Source organism: Haliotis asinina, chromosome 1 (assembly GCF_037392515.1).
Source record: "Haliotis asinina isolate JCU_RB_2024 chromosome 1, JCU_Hal_asi_v2, whole genome shotgun sequence".
NCBI classification, from domain to species: Eukaryota; Metazoa; Mollusca; class Gastropoda; order Lepetellida; family Haliotidae; genus Haliotis; species Haliotis asinina.
In genome coordinates, this window is record NC_090280.1 from 71298776 (window position 1) to 71319569 (window position 20794).

General features: G+C 38.0%; 1 protein-coding gene across 1 annotated transcript in view; it reads right to left on the bottom strand.

Annotated features, from left to right (window-relative positions):
- Positions 1 to 20794, bottom strand: part of LOC137296530 (synaptic vesicle 2-related protein-like) — an 89127-nt gene that overhangs the window by 58797 nt on the left and 9536 nt on the right. Inside the window, exons 2-4 of the mRNA XM_067828334.1 lie at positions 10972 to 11057; positions 7575 to 7673; positions 6637 to 6708 (exon numbers count right to left, since the gene is read on the bottom strand). Of these exons, the coding sequence (XP_067684435.1) occupies positions 6637 to 6708; positions 7575 to 7673; positions 10972 to 11057 (257 nt within the window). The remainder of the gene's footprint in view (positions 1 to 6636; positions 6709 to 7574; positions 7674 to 10971; positions 11058 to 20794) is intronic.

Sequence of the window (20794 nt, forward strand, 5' to 3'; positions counted from 1 at the left end):
GATCTGACCAAGTGGAGGCTTTACATATGATTTATAGGTTTCTTTTATGTTACCGTAGCACAGATCTAGGGTTTAATCTTTCGTGTTTCACAAGTGACATGTTTGTGATGATAAGGCAGCACTTTGTATAAAGGTCACAATGCAACATAAAACACAACTTTGCAGATTCTGATACCTTTTGGTATGCATTGATTGAAACAAATCAACAAGAGTCATCAGAAGATGACATATTCCCCCGGCCCCTACATATTTGAAAGGACAAATCATCTGACAGTTACTTGATGTTTTCTTAGATTAAGTTTGAATAGTTTCCATGGAAGTCATGAAAAACATAAATGCCATATATCTGTAAATAGCAAAAGGCACCACTTCAAGATCTGTCTCATATATCTGCCAAGATCTGTTGAAAGATATCAAATGGTTTTCAAGTTGTGCTCTGGAAATGAAGCCTATCCCTCCATTTTGAGACTAAGTCAGAATCGTTTCCATGGAAACTGGGAAAATGATAAATCACAAAAATCTGTAAATAGCTAAACCCACCACGTTGGGGCATGCAACATATATCTACCAAGTTTTGCTGACAGATATTAGGAACTTTTTGAGATGTGCTCCGGAAACGAATCACAAAAACCTGTAAGTACCAAAAGGCACCATTTTAGGTTCTGACTGATGTATATAACAAGTGTTGCAGTAAAATATTGAACGGTTTTTGAGTTCTGCTCCGGAAACGGAGCACATCCCTCCATTTTGAGCCTAAGTCCGAAACGTTTCCATGGAAACAGAGACAATAATAAATCACAAAAACCTGTAAATAGCAAAAGGCACCATTTCAGGTTCTGACTGATATATCTACCAAGTTTTTAGCAGAAAAATACAGAATGGTTTTTGAGTTCTCCTCAGGAAACAAAACACACCTCTCACTTTTGAGACAATGTCTGAAACGTTTCAATGGAAACCGAGAAAATATTAAATCACAAAAACCTGTAAATAGCAAAAGGCACCACTTTAGGTTCTAATTGATATACCTGCCAAGTTCTGCAGAAAAATATTGAACGGTTTTTTAGTTCTGCACCAGAAACAAAGCCCACCCCACCATTAGACTAACACCAAAATGTTCCATGGAAAAACAAAAAAAAATAAAAATGCCAAAACTGTGTAAATAGCAAAAGGCACAACTATAGATTGAGATTATTATATCTATCAAGTTTGGTCTAAAAATCACTGGGGGAAAAAATGTTTTCCACAGCTATGCTGCGCTGTGCTCTTAACTCATGCACGGTGAATAGGTTTGTGGAGCTTGAAACAGTATGCCTGTCCACAGTATGAGGTCATGAGCAGTAGGCTGTGTACACAAACAAGTAAATAATCAACTCGTCTATAACATGTTGATTGTGATAAGCCGACTCTGTCACAGAGAAAACTCTGTGTCTGGTTTACTGACACCTATATGACTGCCTGCCTTGTCTGCTAATGACAATACGCAGTGCACAACTTCAATCATTGGCTCAAAGGCCATAAACAAAGAACTGGTTAAAGGTCACATATACTCTAATAGGGTACAAATGCAAAATCACTCGCTGACATCGTTATAAATAAAACCCCGCCATTAAAACTTCTCATTTCGATCTTTGATTATCTTAAATTGACCTTTTTGTCAACAGTGCACAATTCTCAGCCGCAAACAAAATTTCAACCAATCAGAGCAGCACATCTCTGTGACGTAATAGTGGGTATAGCAATGAGGGTCTGTGCAGAATTCATCTACATTTCAGGGGGTAAATTATTTCGTTCACAGGTTTGTACAAAGCTGAAATCGTGAAAGCTGTTGTGAAAAATGAAAGCTATATGTTCTCACAATCTACTATGACTTAGTTTTATCTCCTGCTTTGCCTAGTTTTCGAGTTACAACCCTTGTTTTCATAGATGATTCTGTCAAAATTACTTGGTGTCGCTAGGTTGTAATCTGTGTTAGGTGGTATAAACCTAAACGTTATTTGTCATCATTCACTTGATGCTCAGTTAATGAATTTATAACAGGTATAATTAGTGGTAACGCCACTTAGATTACCCGACAAAGGCCCCCAGTTGGCATTCCTTGTGTCTGGATCGATCAAAGGATTAACTGATAACACGCTGATGGATTAATTAGTTTTATGGGGATTTAAATGGGGGATTTGTCAAAACGTAGTGTTTATGTATGTACATTTACTAATCTATACTGAATACACTCTGTCCTGTCTGTGTCTATGTAAAAACAAAACCCTTCTTTCAAAGGATTAACCGCCAATACATTAATTGACTATTGGCTAACTAATTACTTTTTTAAAAGAGTGACGCACATTATGCAATTAGTTGCCAGGTGTGCTATCTTGGGTGACCAATGAGACTATACAGCAATGTGAAAAACCTGAAATGATACATTTCGTATATTCGATTGATGAAAGACACAACACTTGGGAAATCTGCAGATGATTATATATCACTCGTTTTAGTGGTTATTGATGGATACATTCCTCGCACAAGGTGAGAGCCTGACATTGCTCCTATATCTTTAATTTGTTTTAATTTTAATATTTCCATTTTGTTTTTATTAAGTTGTCGTAACTTTCAACAGAATCATTGTTTTCATCGTTAAGTTGTAATGATACAGACATACACTAGGGCGTGAGTGCGAATCTGATGATTCATCTAGGCAAACTGTAAATTGTCTAGATATTACATTCCTGTTACACATTCGCAGGTCGCTTCTTTCTGTTAAGTTTCAAAATCCATACACGTATGATTATACAGTAATTAGGATCATGAGACCAAATATAAAGACGTATATTGACAAGTGTCCACATACTGGTGAGTGAAAGTTTACAAACCAAGTAAGTTTAGCAAGTGTAGAAATTTATCCCGCAGTATTTTCAATTCGACCCCGACCTCGCTTATGTTACGTTACAAGTTATGTCATGCAAACTCCTTTTGGCCATGATTCAAATACATATTTAACTACTAATAGAAAGTAATTTCGATTGTCTAACTTGATAAAAACAAACCATAATCTCATTAATTCAAATGGACTTTAGAGCGTGACTTCACGATTTTAAAAAATGGTGGCGCCCTATCTTAAAATGAATGCTATTTAAGTTTGTTTTCATAGACTTACAAAATCAAAATTACTTTCTACTGGTAGTAAAATATGTATTTTATTGATGGACAATAGGATTTTGCATGACATTACTTATAACATAACAATTTCACTCTTGGAAGCGAGGTGGAGGGAAAGATAATTAGCAATATTATTGTCACTTCGACCCCCTCCTTGCTTCCTTGGAAGAAGTCGTTATGTTACAAGTTGTGTCATGCAAAATCCTTTTGGCAATGATTCAAATACACATTTAACTACTGGCAAAAAGTAGTTTGGATTTTCTAACTTGATGAAAACAAACCATAATATCAATAATTCTAACCGACTTTTAGCCCATGCCATTTTCAAAAATGGCGGCGCCCTGTCTGAAGATAAATGCTATTTAAGTTTCTTTTCACCGACTTACAAAATCAAAATTACTTTTCACTGGTAGTAAAATATGTATTTTATTGATGGACATTAGGATTTTACATGACACTGCTTATAACATAACAATTTCACTCTTCGAGTGAATCGAGGCTGGGGCCAATATAATATTATTTACGATAATGTTGGCATTTCGACCACAACCTCGCGTCCGAGGAAGAAAGCGCTATATTCATGCAAAATCCTTTTGGTCAGCCATGTGTGGTAAGCAGTCTTTATTTTATAAACTCGATGAAACCTGAACTCCCATTTTCTATCCTGGAAGCGTGGTAGGGGGCAAACCATCCGATTTAGTATATACCACAGATTTCCACACGCTTCGCACACACAAACAACCAATTTAAGCACAAACTATGGGTTCCGGTGGAAATCTGTGCATAGTGACACCAGCATCCGACCCCAAGGAGCAACTGGCGGCAACACACGTCTTTGGTGACATCGAGAAATCAGCAAAATGACAAGCTTGCTACACATTTTCTATACAATTATTTGGAAATCGTTCCTTCTATTACCTCACGTCCGGTTCTCTGGCAACAGTGTTACATAATGGTGTCTGTGGTGTTTCGTTTATGACTAACCAGAAGTCTTTCATATGCAGTGATAAAAAGAGTACCAAAAAATTGAGTTTAGTGGTCCTTTAAGCGTTTCGGCAAATGACCAGTGGCAAATGAAAAGACTTTGTTACAATTTAGTGCACACCTCTGATCGGGTTCAGTATCATGGCTGCTTCGTTTTGAGGGAGGTAAACCCAAGTACAAAATACTGTACTTTTGATTTCCAATTATAAACTCATAATTTTGTTTATTTGTTTTTTCTTAATCAGAATTGCATTTTATATATCATGAATAAGTGACAATTATGTTTGCTTTTTTGGTTGCATGTGACCTTTAACACACAAAGGGTAAAATCCCTAAGAATCAGTTTTGGTGCATAAGGCAAAAGGGCATCAAGCTTACTGATGTGAGCAGAGAGTATGTCTGCTGCTTTGTTTGAGTTTGCCTACAGATGGATATATACAGTTGATATGAATAGTGACTCTCTCGGCAAATTCTCTAGGCAAATATGTGGGTCTCATCAATACAGATAAAAGGTCTATATCTTCCATGCACACAGTGTCTCTTACAATATAATTACTGCACCATCTTTCACTGATATATACACACACTCTGCCTCCTACTATCTTACCAGTAATGCTACTGTCCCTGTCCAATCTGATAGGATCGTTGAAGCCCTGGATCCACACTGCATCTTTGGGGATTGTGTCATTCAGCCATGTTTCAGGGAAACATAGTAAACATGACTCACGGTATTCATACACATATTTGACACCTGTTTCAAATTCCAGTAGTTGTTGCTGCAACTATCGTAGGTTACTAGAGAAGGTCGAATTATACACATTGTCACAAGTGACCCTTTTCACCTCCTTTTCACTTTTCAGCATCATTCCTGGAACATTCCATTGGTAAATCAAGTGGTGTACTGTAATCCGATGAGAAAGTCATGAAATGCATGTGCTGATTGTGTCCATACTGTAGAGGAAGATGCTGAGGAACGAATGTCCCTCATTTTGAATAACATCCAACTGACTTGTTGCGGCTGTGCAGTAGAGCTGACTAAGATGATTCCTGTTACCGTTACCGGTGACCCAGCGGTCATCGCTTTCTTCATTGTGATCAATATGTGCACTAAATTTTTAGGAATATAAAATCAATTCAACTACAAAACTCAAGAGTAAATTACACAGCTCTTCGAATATGTGTCGCCACGACACTGCACCACCTATACTAAGCTAGTGGTAAATGTATCATGGATTTATCATGCAGCCCATGTTTCTACCTCCTGACTGTTAGCTGTACCTGATGCCCACTGTGATTTTTATATATACTGAACATCATTGAAAACGCACCACCCCTAAAATTGTGGATTTCTAAGAGCAGAAGTGAGCAATCTATGTAAATTTTACATATTTGTGTAGACCAATGTTTGATAAAGAAAAGAAGCAAAAAACAATCAAGCAAAACAGTGAAGATTAAATGCAGCTGACAATGAAATAAAGATGGGGTCAAAATGGAAAGTCAGTAGCGTGTATGACCCCTGTTAGCAGCAACACAAGCTGTGCAACGTCTCCTCATTGAACAGATAAGTCTCTGAATAAAGTCCTGAGGCACTGCATTCCACTCTTGCTGCAAGGCATTGTCGAGTTCCCCAAGGTTGTTGATCTGCGGACGACTTGCGAGGCGTTGGCCGATGTAATCCCACAAGTGTTTTCATGTGATGTGTTCGATGATGTGTTCAAACGATCCGTTTTTTACTGTAGAGCGTTATTTACGATCTAGTGTGTTATTATCAAAATTCCCACCATTAATTTTCCATTTCCAAAAGATTCTATTGCCTTATTTCAAAATTTACAGGTGGTGCGTTTTCAATGATGTTCAGTATATATATAAGTGGTCTAGGTAGCTCCTGTGGTCTGTGCTGTCAGTGCTGGTTGACCTGCCTGTTGCGTGTGTCCTGTTAGAGTTGATCTTGTTATCCCTCCCTGAATATCCAAGGAGACAATCATTGGGTCTTCTGTGTGTGGTACGTGTGATCTTTGACCTCCAGTGTGTGCAACAGTACTGACCTCAGGATGATCAATAGTGACAGAGTTGTGGGCCAACTTCTGCTGAGGAGATGTTAGCTAATGATGCTAATGGCTGTGGCTTAGGCACCTCCCCAGCTGTATTCAATGGAGATGGTATGTCATCGCCAAACAGTTTCAAAGCTGTTCAGATGAGCTAGGGAGGACAACTAGCTCCCATGAGTAAGACTGATTGTCAAAGATTGTCAATTTCAGTAAGAACTTTGACTGGAATCATGGTGTATTATAAACTTCTTGGCCATTTTCTCCTCCTACCCTGTCTTGACTCAAAAACTCAAAAACTCTGACAGTATAGACAGTGTTCAAGCAATACCTTTAGATTCAGAAACACTTGTCAGGAATGAAAGCAATCAAGTGTTAGAGATTTGTATTCATGATAATTTCACATTCTTTGCATTAATTTCATGAAGGACATTTTGTTGGCTTGTGTACTCACTGTCTTCCTGCCGTACTTGTCACATATGCTGCCCCAGATGCTGGAACTAGCCATCATCCCGGCAAACACAACCTGCAAACACATCACACTCTGAGTCAAATGGCATACATGCACACGACACAATATCATCAACAGCTCTGCTACAAACAACAAATTAATGTAGCCATTAAAACCATTCCATGGTATGAAATCCCATTAACTATATTGTAACAAAGAGTTTTAAACCAGACATATATGTAACATCACAACAAGATTTGGGAAACAAGTATTTCATTTTCCCATTAGGTTTCAAATATCAAGTTAACAATACAGACACCCCATTTCGCTAAAAAAATGCACTTTAAGTGAATATTGCCAAAAGTCTAGAATGCTATTACATGGGATGACTACTGAAACGGAAGCAACTATTGCAAAAACGGTAGTCTGTTGAAATGTACTATTGCAATTGCAATAGTGTGTTGCAAACAACTAATGGAATAGTTTTTTTCTCCTAGAAATTGAATTTTCTCATTTGAAGTCATTTCAGGAAATGAATGTATAGCTCATATGAAATAAAAACAAGCTGAAGCAGTTTCAGCTTAATAGTCTAGACTATTCTACACCTTGTGTATTATATAATATTTCTCCCTGTTATCTTTCAATCTTTCTGTCTGTGTTTGGAGAAGGTTTTTTCAAGTTCAAAGAACTTGTCATCAATTCTTATCACACAGTGAATAAATATGCTTAAAACAGAACAAGAAACATGAAACACTGATCAAGTTAAGAGATGAAACATGAAGCCACAATTTATCAATAGAAATTAATTACTAAACTAGGGATAGTCACAAATAATAGTGATAATACGTTTTTATTTTCTACCACTGATTAATTGATATCGGACACTTGACAATTGCAATCCATCAGTAGTTTGATGTATCGCTAGTCCTACTGATACTTACTGTTGTGATGAGAGCTTCTTGCCAACCCTCTAGCTGCCACTCACAGTGCAAGGCAGGAGACAGAATTGCAAGGATCATCATCTCCATGGCATCTGCCATCTGAATGCCAAAGACATCAAAAATCAACAATCAATACCATCAAAAACACAGTACCTCTGGAGTGGAACCTAAGATTAACACAATCAGCTTAATCAGAATTCGAAGATAATGTCTGGTGAAACATTACTCCACATGATGGCCACACTCTTTAGATCCTTCAGTTACCCAAATCATGCCTGCATGTAACGCCAGAAGATTATTGTAGTGCAACCATGAATACTGTCAACTCTAACAAATTCTTCAATTACACAAGATGTCTTTGCCTGCATCTTTAAGAATTCCTTCAGTTACCCCAAGCCGAGACTGAATGATAATCAAACTATACTCATGGAAAAATTTAATTTTAACGCATGTTTCTTAGGGCAATTCAAAATTTCTGTTTACTAACTTCAGCACCGTGTGTTATCGTTTTCGTGAAAAGCAGTTCACTCAAACTCACCATAATGCTTTCCATGCACGTGCACTTTATGCTCCTGAAGTTAAATGCACTTAGATTTACACGTTACATGTATGTGCACTGTCAAACACAACGGTTAAAAACATTGTTAACATGGTGAGACAGTACTTAACTTTGGCACAGAAATGGGAGGCAGTTGGCATGGTTAATGGTGGAAGCTCATTACGACAGGTTGCAACAACTTTTCACAAGTCTGTTCGCATGATATCCAGACTTTGGAATCTCTATGGAGCGACTGGTGACGTCAAAATGAGGCGTGGTCAGGGACGGAAAAAGAAAACCACCTCACGGGATGACCGGACCCTACACCTTATTGCTCAAATCCTCCTCCAAAATCAACACGGAATTCAGACGAAGAACAAACGTCAGAATTTGTTCACATACAGTGTGTAATTGTCTTAAATCGGCTGGTCTAAAAAAAAATGCCATCCATTGGTTGGAATCAACATGACTGAGCAACACAAGCGCTTGAGACTGCAGTGGCCACGGAACCATGGAGGAAGAACCGTACGTCAATGGAGAAACACCATGTTTAGTGATGAGAGCAGGTACACATTGGACCACAATGATGGTCGAATTCAAGTTTGGAGATGCGTAGGCAAACGTCATAGTGCCTGCACCATCAAACAGCATGATCGTTATGGAGGGGGCTCTGTTATGCTGTGCGGCGGGTTTACCTTTAACCACAAAACAGATCTTGTGCGTGTTGATGGCAGGATAACTGGTCTACGACATCGTGACGAGATCTTGAACCCGATTGTGATCCCCTTTGCGTGTACAGGTCGAATGTTCGAGTTCTAGCTTGACAATGCCCGCCCTCACATCGCTCATGTTTGTCGGGACAGACTGAGGGCTGCAGGTGTCCGGGTGTTGCAATGGTCGGCTAAAAGTCCTGACCTGAACCCCATTGAACATCTTTGGTATGTTCTTGGCCACAATGTTTGGGACAGACCTGTTCAACCCAACAATTTGGATGAACTTTTCATGGCTCTCCAGGAAGAATGGCGTAGAATTCCGATTGGTACCATCTGTACACTCATTCGCAGCATGCCACAACGATGCCAAGCAGTTCTCCAGAGACATGGGGGACAAACCCAATATTGATTTTCATCACTTGACATGAGCCATTTCATCTGTATGAACTTTTCTCTTACTGATTCAAAGATTAAAAGTCACAGCTATTTCATGCGTTCCCTTAAAATTTTCCATGAGTATATTTAGTTTCCCCTGTCATGATGGCCTGATCCTTAAGCATATTCTTCAGTGACCCCAACCTCAAGAGCCCAATCCTGAAGCAGATCTCTCACACCCCCCAGGCTTGATGACCTCATCCTCAAGCTGATCTTTTATACACCACACGCTTGAAGGCCTCATTTTCAAGTAGATCTCTCATACTCTTGATGGCCTGATTTTCAAGCAGATCTATCATACACCCCAAACTTGATGACCTTAACCTCAAGCAAATCTCTCATACACTCCAGTCTTGTTGGAATCACCATCAAGCAGATCTCATACACGCCAATCTTGATGACTTGATCCTCAAGCAGTTCTCTCATACACCCTAAACTTGATGGCCTGATCTTCAAGCAGATCTCTCACAAACCCCAAACTTGATGACTTGATCATCAAGCAGATCTCTCATACACTCCAGCCTTGATGGAATCACCATCAAGCAGATCTCATATACCCCAATCTTGATGACTTGATCCTCAAGCAGATCCCTCATACACCCCAATCGATGACTTGATCCTCAAGCAGATCCCTCATACACCCCAATCTTGATGACTTGATCCTCAAGCAGATCTCTCATGCACTCCAGTCTCGATGGAATCATCATCGAGTAGATTCTTTACATTTCCCAATCCTTAATGGTCTGATGCTCAAACAGATTTTTTTAGTTACTCCAGCACTGATGCCTTGATCCTCAAGCTAATCTATCTAACATCCCAACCCCAATGGATTTATCTTTTAGAAATTCCTTGAAGGTCACATGCAACCAAAAAAGCAAACATAACTTAAACACAGTTATCACCTATTCATGATATATAAAATGCACTGCCGATTCAGATAAAATGAATAAACAAAATTATGAGTGTATAATCAGAAATCAAAAGTGCAATATTTTGTACTTAGGTTTACCTCCCTTGAAATGAAGCAGCCGTGATATCAAACCCAGTCAGGCCCAGTGGGTGTGCACTCAAGTGTAATGAACCTTTTCCATTGGCCACTGGTTCATTTGCTGATATGCTTAGCTGACTCTTTGTTTATGGTTTATAACACCAATACGTGTTAACTGCATGTGGTTAGTGATTGAAGTTGTGCATTGCATATTGCCACTAGCAGACAGACAGGCAGATAAGTGTAAGTAAACACAGACAGCTTATCACCATCAACATGTCATTTTTATGTAATGAGTAGATTATTTACTTGTTTGTGTACACAACCAAGATGAGAATACTGCTCACGACCTCATACTCTGGGCAGGCATACTGTTTCAAGCTCTGCGAACCTATTCACATGCTTTAAGAGCACAATGCAGCATAGCTGTTGAAACCTAGTGAATCGTCTGAACTCTGATTTCATGGGATTTTTTCATTGTGTTTTTTTTTCAACTTTATAGGCTGAATTGGCATTTTTGATGATTTGTTTCAGTAAGTGCATACCGAAAGGTATCAGAATCTGCAAAATTGTGTTTTACATTGCATGTGACCTTTAAGTTTTCACCGGCATGATGGCCTGTTCGCCAGAGATGCATTTGTAATGAATACCAGAACAGCTGATATGTTTCCTTACATTCCTCCAGTACTGAAACATACCACCACTATAGAACACGTAACTTACCCACGCAAATCCAGTGAGAATAGAGAGCTTAACTTGGAACTTGCCAAAGCCAATGTTGTCGATGGCTTGTTGTATGGTGAAGGTTTCTGAAATGAATAATAATACTTCTTACTGACAGTTTACAATATCCAGTTTCAAAATAGGTCCTGAGGAACTAAACAAATGCACAATAGCAGAGATAGGAAATGTGGCAGTTTTGAGTGCAAACTTCACTTGCAACAATCCTTAAGCACAATATTTCTGAATAAAATTTACAAACCACTATCCATGATAATAAGAAATCTCCACTAAATGTGATTTTCATTGCACAATTCAGACTACATGCCAAACATGTTTTGAGAAAGCAGGTACACACAGAAAACAGTGTGTGTATGTTGCCTCACAAATCGCATCCGTCACAAACATGTGCAAAGGCAAGTCACTGTTTATCTTCAGAGGACACGGTCATAACTCAAATGAGAAACTGCAGAAGACACTTTTTGGCAATAGAAATATCCGCTACATGTCTGATACTGTTTAAAGAGTCATTAAACCCTAGAATGCTGCATCTCTGACCAAAAAGTGTTTGAACAAGCTAAATGAGATCCTTGAAAACCTTGCAAAAACTGTATTTACTGTGCCTCAAAAAATGTGATATTTTTATACCAAAAGCAGCAGTTGAAGGTACATTGCTGAACATTAACTGAAACAATCCCAGTGGAAACCTAAATATCAAAGAGATGAAATGCAGAATGGTTACACTGGTCGTTTCTACTTTTAGCCCATGTGAGTAAATCACTAGGAACAAGTTTTCTTTAAATGATGTCATATTATTGATGGAGCCGAGACTGAACAGACTAACTGATATTCTACCCTAAACAATGCCCAAGGACATGGACAGGTTTGAGATTCATGTAATTTTATATACTACAAAAAATAGTATATGAAACTCCCAAATTTGGTAGTCATAAAGAAGCTTAAAAGTGATGATGTCATTTACATGCTAGGTAAATCCTACTTTTTGTGTGTTTAATGGGCACTTTAAAGAACATATTACAACTTTCAGTGATGTCTCTGATTCAATATTTGTTGAGTTTGAATGAAATGAAACATTGTCAAAAGTAGTGAAAAACAAGGGAGGTGAAACACACCAGCACTATCTTTGATTCAAATGTCAAACCACAACAGCCCGGTGCATGTGGAAGACAGACTTCCTTAACACATTCAGGTACACCCCTACCAATCTGCACTGTCAACACATTTTGATAATTAAATTTGTGGTTTTGAGAGTAACGCTGATGCAGAATCTGAATGTATTTATAAGGTTTGAGTATCTATTTTGTGTTCCCAGGATCAACGGTACATCAAAGTTTTGTTGAATATGCACAATGAAGTCATACCATATGCACTTGATTTCATTCCTTGAACACCTCCCTACTCCTGTCAGGTATGCCAAGGTCATCATGTCAGAAGGTAACATAAGAATGAATTCAATGAATTCAAGTGGCCCTGAAATATTTCCAGAGCCATTTTATTCCCATACTCAGTATGCATGCAATATGACATGGCATCAAGTGTGAGTATGACACTTTGTTGCAAGTCCCTGTGAACACCACAGTGAAAGCAAATATTTGCGATGTTGTGATGTATGCCATAGAGTTGTGTTCACAGTTTCTCAGATGTCACCTGTGCTACCATTACACATTTATCAGCCAACAGGTGCTTTATTAGATATGGCAACATTAAGTTATTGTCAGTCCTGTCATGCAGCAACCTAAGTGTGTAACCACTTAATGTCTGTCGGAGCACATTGGAATATCTTTGGATGTCACCTGCTGTACAGAACCCGAATGAACTGGAGGTCCACGATGAACACAAACCATAAATTCCAGTTCGTTTCAGCACAACTGTGAGCATTTGTGCAACAGCAGGCCACACTTATTCTGACTCTTATAAAACAAACTTGCTGCTGAAATTTCATGAATCACTACGAATCGATCAAGAAACATTCATTAAATTTTTTAATGCAGGATAGAACAGGTAGCTACAAACCTCTCTGAAATTTCTTTTAAACAATGTATAGAACAAAAAGTGCATTTTCACATATTACTGGATAGAAGCACAAATATGCCAAAAATATTATGATATATGTTAAATTGGATATTGAATGAACATAAACATGACAAAACCGGAATTAATATCCATGTATATATGTTAAAGACTGTGACAGGTTTTCGCCTACTTAATATGGAACCATTCCATTGTATCTGAAGTACTGCATCATGTGTAATTAGATGCATTAAACATACATGCCCAGTGACAGCAGGACAAAGGTGATATATGTATCACAAAGGTCAGGTGGGTACTGTTGTCCTTATTTCCTGTACACAGTGGTACAGTATTCCTTGCCTGCTTGCCCTATATGTTTCCCTGTTGGAGTATCTCTTCACAACACAAAAATGAAGTTTCAGTTAATTTTATTACAAAGAAAGAAGGAAGGGGCAGACCTGTCTGTGAAAAACCTTCATATACATGACCACACATGTACATCTGCAAACCATATCTGCTACAAAATGCATCATCATACCTAGCAGAGCTTCAAGAACAAACCAGGTCATCCAAGCCAGTTTAATTGATGATATCAGTTTGTTTGGAGGTTTCTGAAGACTGGACAACATTCACAGATCCAACAGAACCTTAGAAGTTTTGGTTGTTCTTCTTACTGTTCTAAGGCATGCAAAATCTCATGTAACATAGGTTTGTGGCACACACCTAAGTCTGCTGGATGAAACAAATGGCAAACAGAACTCTCAATAAAATGTCAAGTCAAGTTCTGTACAAAAGAGGTCTGGAGTCCTGCTGATTTGATCCATTTTGTCTGTCCCCTTCTGAGGAGTTTAGACATGACAACAACAGGTGTCAGCAGTTAACACATTTCAGTGTGACAGGGGTCAAACCACAGACCTTCTGGTCATGAAGCAGGTGAATATAAAGATCAGAACCCATCCTTAACATAGCAAATTGGTAAATGCATGTCTGGCCTTACTAAGGGGAGACAATGGTATGTACAGGCAAACATTCGCTCCCAACACAAGGGACCAGGGCCCTCCATTTTGGGGGAGGGAATCAAATGTGACATATTTTAGTACTTTTAGTACTGCCTTGAACTGTTCTATAGCAAACAGACTTACGTTAAATACTATTACCAAGTGATCTAAATATCTGAAAGTCATAAAATAGGTTACACAGTAATGTGAAAATAACTTTCTTTCTATTTATTTCACTCTTTTTTCATCTAGTTGCATGCCTGCTGGTTGAGATTAATGGTAAACATGAAGATGGATGGGCAAAGACTGGTGTGAGAAGACAAGGCTATCATTAAAGCCTTAGAACACATAACTGTTACATTTCCCCTGTGTCATACAAACATTGTACACAACACGCATTTTAGTAGCTGATAATGTAGATAAAGGACAACTTTCCAACTCACACAAGCTCAGCTTCAGCCATGCTTAATGGTTGCAAGGCAAGGAATCAGCTAAAGATGTTACATGAAGGAGACATCACTTGCCTTGAAAGCGTCATGCCTTGTTGGTATGATGAACCCGTAGTATTAACTGTGGCATTCCGTGCTACGGGAACCAATGGCACAGTATGATTTCTGCAAAGTGTACCTGATAATGGACATTTTAATTTTTGGAGGACCTGACATCGATGTCATCTGATGATTTAAATTTATGTTTAGTCCAAGACTTTAAATTTTGACAGCTTTTCACAATATGAGAAATCTTTCTTGGGCAAGGTCAAAACACTATGTTGATCTACATACACAAGTATGATGCCGGACAAGTAAGGTGTGGATCTCTGACTACTTAATAAACCTCCACATCGTGACCATACTTCCAATGACTAAATTTTGCCAAAATCTACATTCCATATATGCATGAACAAGCTAAAGACCAAAGACCAAGCCAAATTTTAAGGACCAAAAAAGGCATTCTGTATAAAAGGGTTTGCTTATGTAAGCTTACATATTTAATCAAACTTTTTTGTGTTCAAAATATAGTAGTACAGTGTTGTGTCATGTGAACAGACAAAAGAAAACAATCTGTGAGTGAAGATGTAAAATTTGCAATATAACATCATCATCAGTTGCATTTATTTTTAAACTAGACATTGCATTGCCAGAAATAGCAAGCAGCTCTGCACGTTTCTCCTTATAATCTACCGGTGATACACATCCCATTATATTATGGAATTTTGATACAGTGATCATGGTGATTGAACAAAATAGTTTCTAAAACTCATATTTTGTCAAGAGAAGTACAGTCTGATGTTTTGCTATCTTGATTTAACGGTTTTCACTCTATTAATTTTGAAACAATTAATACTAGTAACTCATTCTAAAACAGAAAGTACAATCTGTTATCTTTTAACTGAAATGTAAATTGAAAAAATGTTGTTGATATACAGTGTATTGTTTTCTGTAATATGGAATGTTTTTTGTTCTGAAACGTGCATACTTATAATCAGTGTGACTCAACATTGGTTTTTATGTTGTTTACGATGCAAAGAGAAATAATCCCAGTGTCACAGGCAGCACAGGTTTCCTACTTGAGTCTCTTATTATGCCACTCAAGAGACTGACCCAGAACTGCATGTTTAATGGTAGCATGTGAAAAAATAAACCTCAATGAATGCAAACAAAATACCAAAATAACATCTGACTCATTGCTTTACTTATGTATGTATTCCTCAGGGTTGACAGGCACACACAATCCTATACACCTACAGTTTAAAAGAGAAACATGTTGATGCCGGGTGTCTTTGTACTATGATAAAGTGAAGAAACTATAATGCATTAAAATTTTGGAAAAATGAGACTTGTTTTCTTTTCAATAATGTTTAGGGTGGTATTAAACAAACCAATCCAAAGACAATATACAGGGGCATCATGGCATTCGGCAAGTCCACACTGTATCATTACAGACCCAAATCGTCATGTTTCCTTATGCTGGCATTTGTTGGAATGCCTTCAGACACATACATGCTTATCCAGGGTAACAAGAGAATCTGCTCTCATCTGAGATACCACATCAGCGATTCCCAGCTTTTCTACACTGTAAGAATCATTGGTGTCTGTTCAGATTAGTGAGCAGTGGTACAACAAGGGGTCACTGTGTAGCAGACTGGCTACATGCAGAGGATATCAAATCAATCCTGAACTTGGATTGTTGAGCTGGAATGCTCTATGCATGACTGATTTTGTGTCTGCTGAAACCTGCTCTGATGTTTGCAAAGAACACACTGGGACACACTAAAAAGAAAGGCAACTTCTTGCTGTGTTCATCACTCCCAATTCCCCCAATTCATTCTGATCACACATTACTCATCAAAGTGCTCCCATTATTACTGTGCATAATGAAAGTCAACATCACCAACACCTCAGAGTGATTGAGGAACTTTTCAAAAGGAGGACTTGTATGGTTTGTGTAAAGGTGTTGGGGGGCATTAGGTTTGGGTCCTGAAACTGCCATTGTTTGGCCACATATAATGCTCTACTTGCTGGGTAGATGTTACAATGTTTCAGTTTTGCTGTGTTTCCTGGGTAGATGTAACAATGTTTCTCTGTTGATGTACTTCCTGTGTACATGTAACAATGTTTCTGTGTTGCTGTACTTCCTGGGTAGATGTAACAATGTTTCTGTGTTGCTGTACTTCCTGGGTACATGTAACAATGTTTCTCTGTTGATGTACTTCCTGTGTACATGTAACAATGTTTCTGTGTTGCTGTACTTCCTGGGTAGATGTAACAATGTTTCTGTGTTGCTGTACTTCCTGGGTACATGTAACAATGTTTCTGTGTTGCTGTACTTCCTGGGTACATGTAACAATGTTTCTCTGTTGATGTACTTCCTGTGTACATGTAACAATGTTTCTGTGTTGCTGTACTTCCTGGGTAGATGTAACAATGTTTCAGTTTTGCTGTGTTTCCTGGGTACATGTAACAATGTTTCTCTGTTGATGTACTTCCTGTGTACATGTAACAATGTTTCTGTGTTGCTGTACTTCCTGGGTAGATGTAACAATGTTTCTGTGTTGCTGTACTTCCTGGGTACATGTAACAATGTTTCTCTGTTGATGTACTTCCTGTGTACATGTAACAATGTTTCTGTGTTGATGTACTTCCTGTGTACATGTAACAATGTTTCTGTGTTGCTGTACTTCCTGGGTAGATGTAACAATGTTTCTGTGTTGCTGTACTTCCTGGGTACATGTAACAATGTTTCTGTGTTGCTGTGCCTCATGGGTAGATGTTACAATGTTTTTGTGCTGCTGTGCCTGCTGGTGCATGTTAGATGTTGGAACAGATGTGAAGCAAACGATCAGGCAACAACAAGCTGCTGTTTACAATTTACTTCATCAAATCATATCACAATAAATATTCATGAACAGATTGAAGGGAATGAATTTGAACACATAATCACACACCTGATGTTTGCATTATCATCCTGTCACAGTAAAATGATGCACTGTGGTATTCTTACCAAATCAGTGCAAAAAACCTGCTTGCTGCACATTTAGTCATGGCAATCTGTTAGCAAGGATTCCATGGACTGACTGGGTCTCATGAACATGGCCATGACTTTACAATACATTTCAGTTTATTTCCTAAAAGTAAAATATGCTTGAACACAGATCACAATCAGAAAATATTTTGAACACATAATTACTTAAATGTAAATAATGATGTGTTTAATTCATCCATAATTTCTATACCTTTACATAGATTTAGAAAATACTATAATACTGTCTGTAAAACACCAGGTACAGTTTGTCAGTCATTATTACTATGCATTTGTTATAATTACAAGTACAATTTTACAGTTTCAGTACCATGTGCAAGGCAACACATTGTGAGCATGATAATAATGAAAAAGAGAATATATTTCAAGATTCTGAGACAACAGAAAGTTGTACATTTGACACATGTATAATACTGCACAATATATACTGGACAAAATAAGTTAGGAACATTGGTATTTTTATGACTATTATTTTACCAGTGTGTCAATGAATAAATACAGCATTATTCATAATTTTATAATTTACAAATATACCTAACTCTTTTTGCCCAGTACATATGTGTGTTTTTCATAGAATTTTACCTTACACAGACCTACCATACAAACAGTGAACGGATCATCAAAACTCATGTACACTACAACAGAACAAAAATCACCAAAGTAGGAAAATAAACTTCCAAAATTGCAACAATATCCTCTAGAACCGAAAAAACAGAAAATGAATTGTTTGAAAAAAAAACAAAACTCACGTATCAGCTACAACACTGCCCGAGAACGGTCGCCGTGCATACAAAACGGCAGTCATAGCATTAAAAAAGCGGAAACCATAGCATCTCAAAATGGCATAAATATTGTCAAAGATGGTGGCGAGGGGAGACGAACAGGCTTTGGTCAATAATGTTTTTTGTCACCATGAGTCTAATCTTGAAAATTTGATAGTGTACAGTATCAGCTGACAAGCTGATGTTGTTGCAGCACCATCATTGATATAAACATCTTTATCACACCTGATATGTATTCTTATTCTATCAAAGTACAGTCAAGTTTTGTTAATCCGACCTCCGTTCATCCAACAATCATCTGTATTCGACACTCTTGTTGGTAACAAATCAAATAAACATAACTTAGTCTCATTTCTATATTTAGTCTCACTTCCTCATTAATCCAACTATTTGCTGTGCAACGGATGATGTAAGATTAACGAGACTTTACTGTATGCATCTTAAACTGGGACATTTCTACACATGAAGGAGAGTACTGCTACAAAATAATTCATTCAAATAGCTGTCTTTATTATGTTTTTGCAAATAAACGTTTGGTGGTTTGTCATAAAGTCCTTCATTCATTCAATAAATATTTGAACATTTGTTCTTTTCACTATTAAAACTATATCTTATCAGTTGTTAAGTAAATACATTCTTGTTTTTCACGATATCCACATATCCTCTCCTTCAGTGGAGTCAATCATTGCATGAATCACACGTGCTGCAGACACACATGAAGTGAACAAAGATTTTTGTCATATTCCTAATATGGTCAGTGTAATATCATGGAATAATACTTTATACAAAAATTCATTTATTACCATTACAAGCATTATATATTAGGATTCAGATATTAAGAAAATATACACATAGCATAATAATTTCATCATGATCAGTAGTAGCTTAGAGGAAGACACCAACTTAAAGCAAGAACTAATTTCATAGATCTACAACTCCACAAGGGTTTAAGATTACAAGTGCATTGTTTAAAGATGTTTGTCCATAAATCTTAGCCTGAGATATTCAAAATGCCATGCTTAGACAAACTGTTCATTAAGACTAAAGCTGAATCTAGACAGTTTAATGAGCTTCTTTCAAGAAAACCTATCATTAGTACAACAGTGTGAAAACATTTTTAATTAGGGTCATTAAGCCATGGCCCATTGAAGCACATCTATTGTAATCCAAGGTATTATAATTGACACATCAAAACAGGCCTGGACAGAACTAGCCCAAGCATAGAGTAAATGTGCCAGCAGAATTAATGCCACTTAAGATAGGATTAATAGGATGAAGAGCACTCCCCTCTGCCTGGTTATTCCATTGGGTAACACCCCACTCTGTATATTCAGTATTTTCATTGGCTATTATAGGGCACACCCATTTTGTATCCTTCAACGAGCCACAACCTTTTTATTGTTTCAAGTTTAGTTAAATAGTCTCCAACTCCATTTATCCAACAGAAGAGTTTAGACTTCCAACACAGGTCAGCTCTTGCCCTCAGCCCAGAGGGTTGTACCGACTCTCTGTGGCCACCCTTGTTATTCTATCTCTTGTTAATAAAGTTGTAATTAGTTTCTTGTGACTTCGGACTCTTTGCTGAGTTAATTCCCCCAAGCAGGCCAGCACGCGAGGTAGATAAGGGATTTCACAGGAACGCTCATTTGGACCCGAGACCCTTATCATAATAGTATGTACTCTGTAAAACATGATAACAAAGTTAATGTCTTGTGGAATTGCAGTATGTATACACTTGGTTTCTACAGGCACCAAGACTGAGAACAGTGGGGAGCCTGACGACAGTGTACTTGGGATGCAAGTGAGACATTTCAAAGGCAAGGAACACGTATCTATCAGGTTTTTCCTGAATCTTGCCAATCACTTTGCTGTCAAAAGGGACAGAAAATTCAATGATATAAAAAAATTCATTGGCTTTTTCGAAAAGGACAAGATCAGGCTTGTTGGCTGGAATTCTTCTCAGGATCTATATTCGCCTATTCCAGAGAAGTTTGAAAGCATCATTTTCCATGATGCCCTGGACTTGTTCAAGGGACATGGATGGACCTCAGAGTCAAAGCCACAGGCATGGTGGAGATGATAGTAAAAGCAGCGAGCCATGCCATCATGTCTTTAAAGATAGGCTGTCTGTGCCAAGGTAGGGCATTCACTGACGTGTTGGACAGTTTCTGCAAATTCGTAGCACTATTGACATTTCATGTTAACGTTTTGATTAAGAATCACATTCTGGCAATTGAGAATGGGAAGTGACTGGTCTCGAGCAGCAAAAATGAAGCCCTCAGTTTCACATCTGAGACCAGCCGACTTCATCCAGGCAAAGGAGTTGGTTGGATTGCTGTTCTGTTCTACACACTGCATGTACACATGATGCAATGGCTTCTAAGACAGCTTTTCCACAATGGACAGACTCTGAGCAGGCTAGGTGAACAACATCACCTGGTTTACTCCCATCGCTGTACCATCCAGCAGTACGTC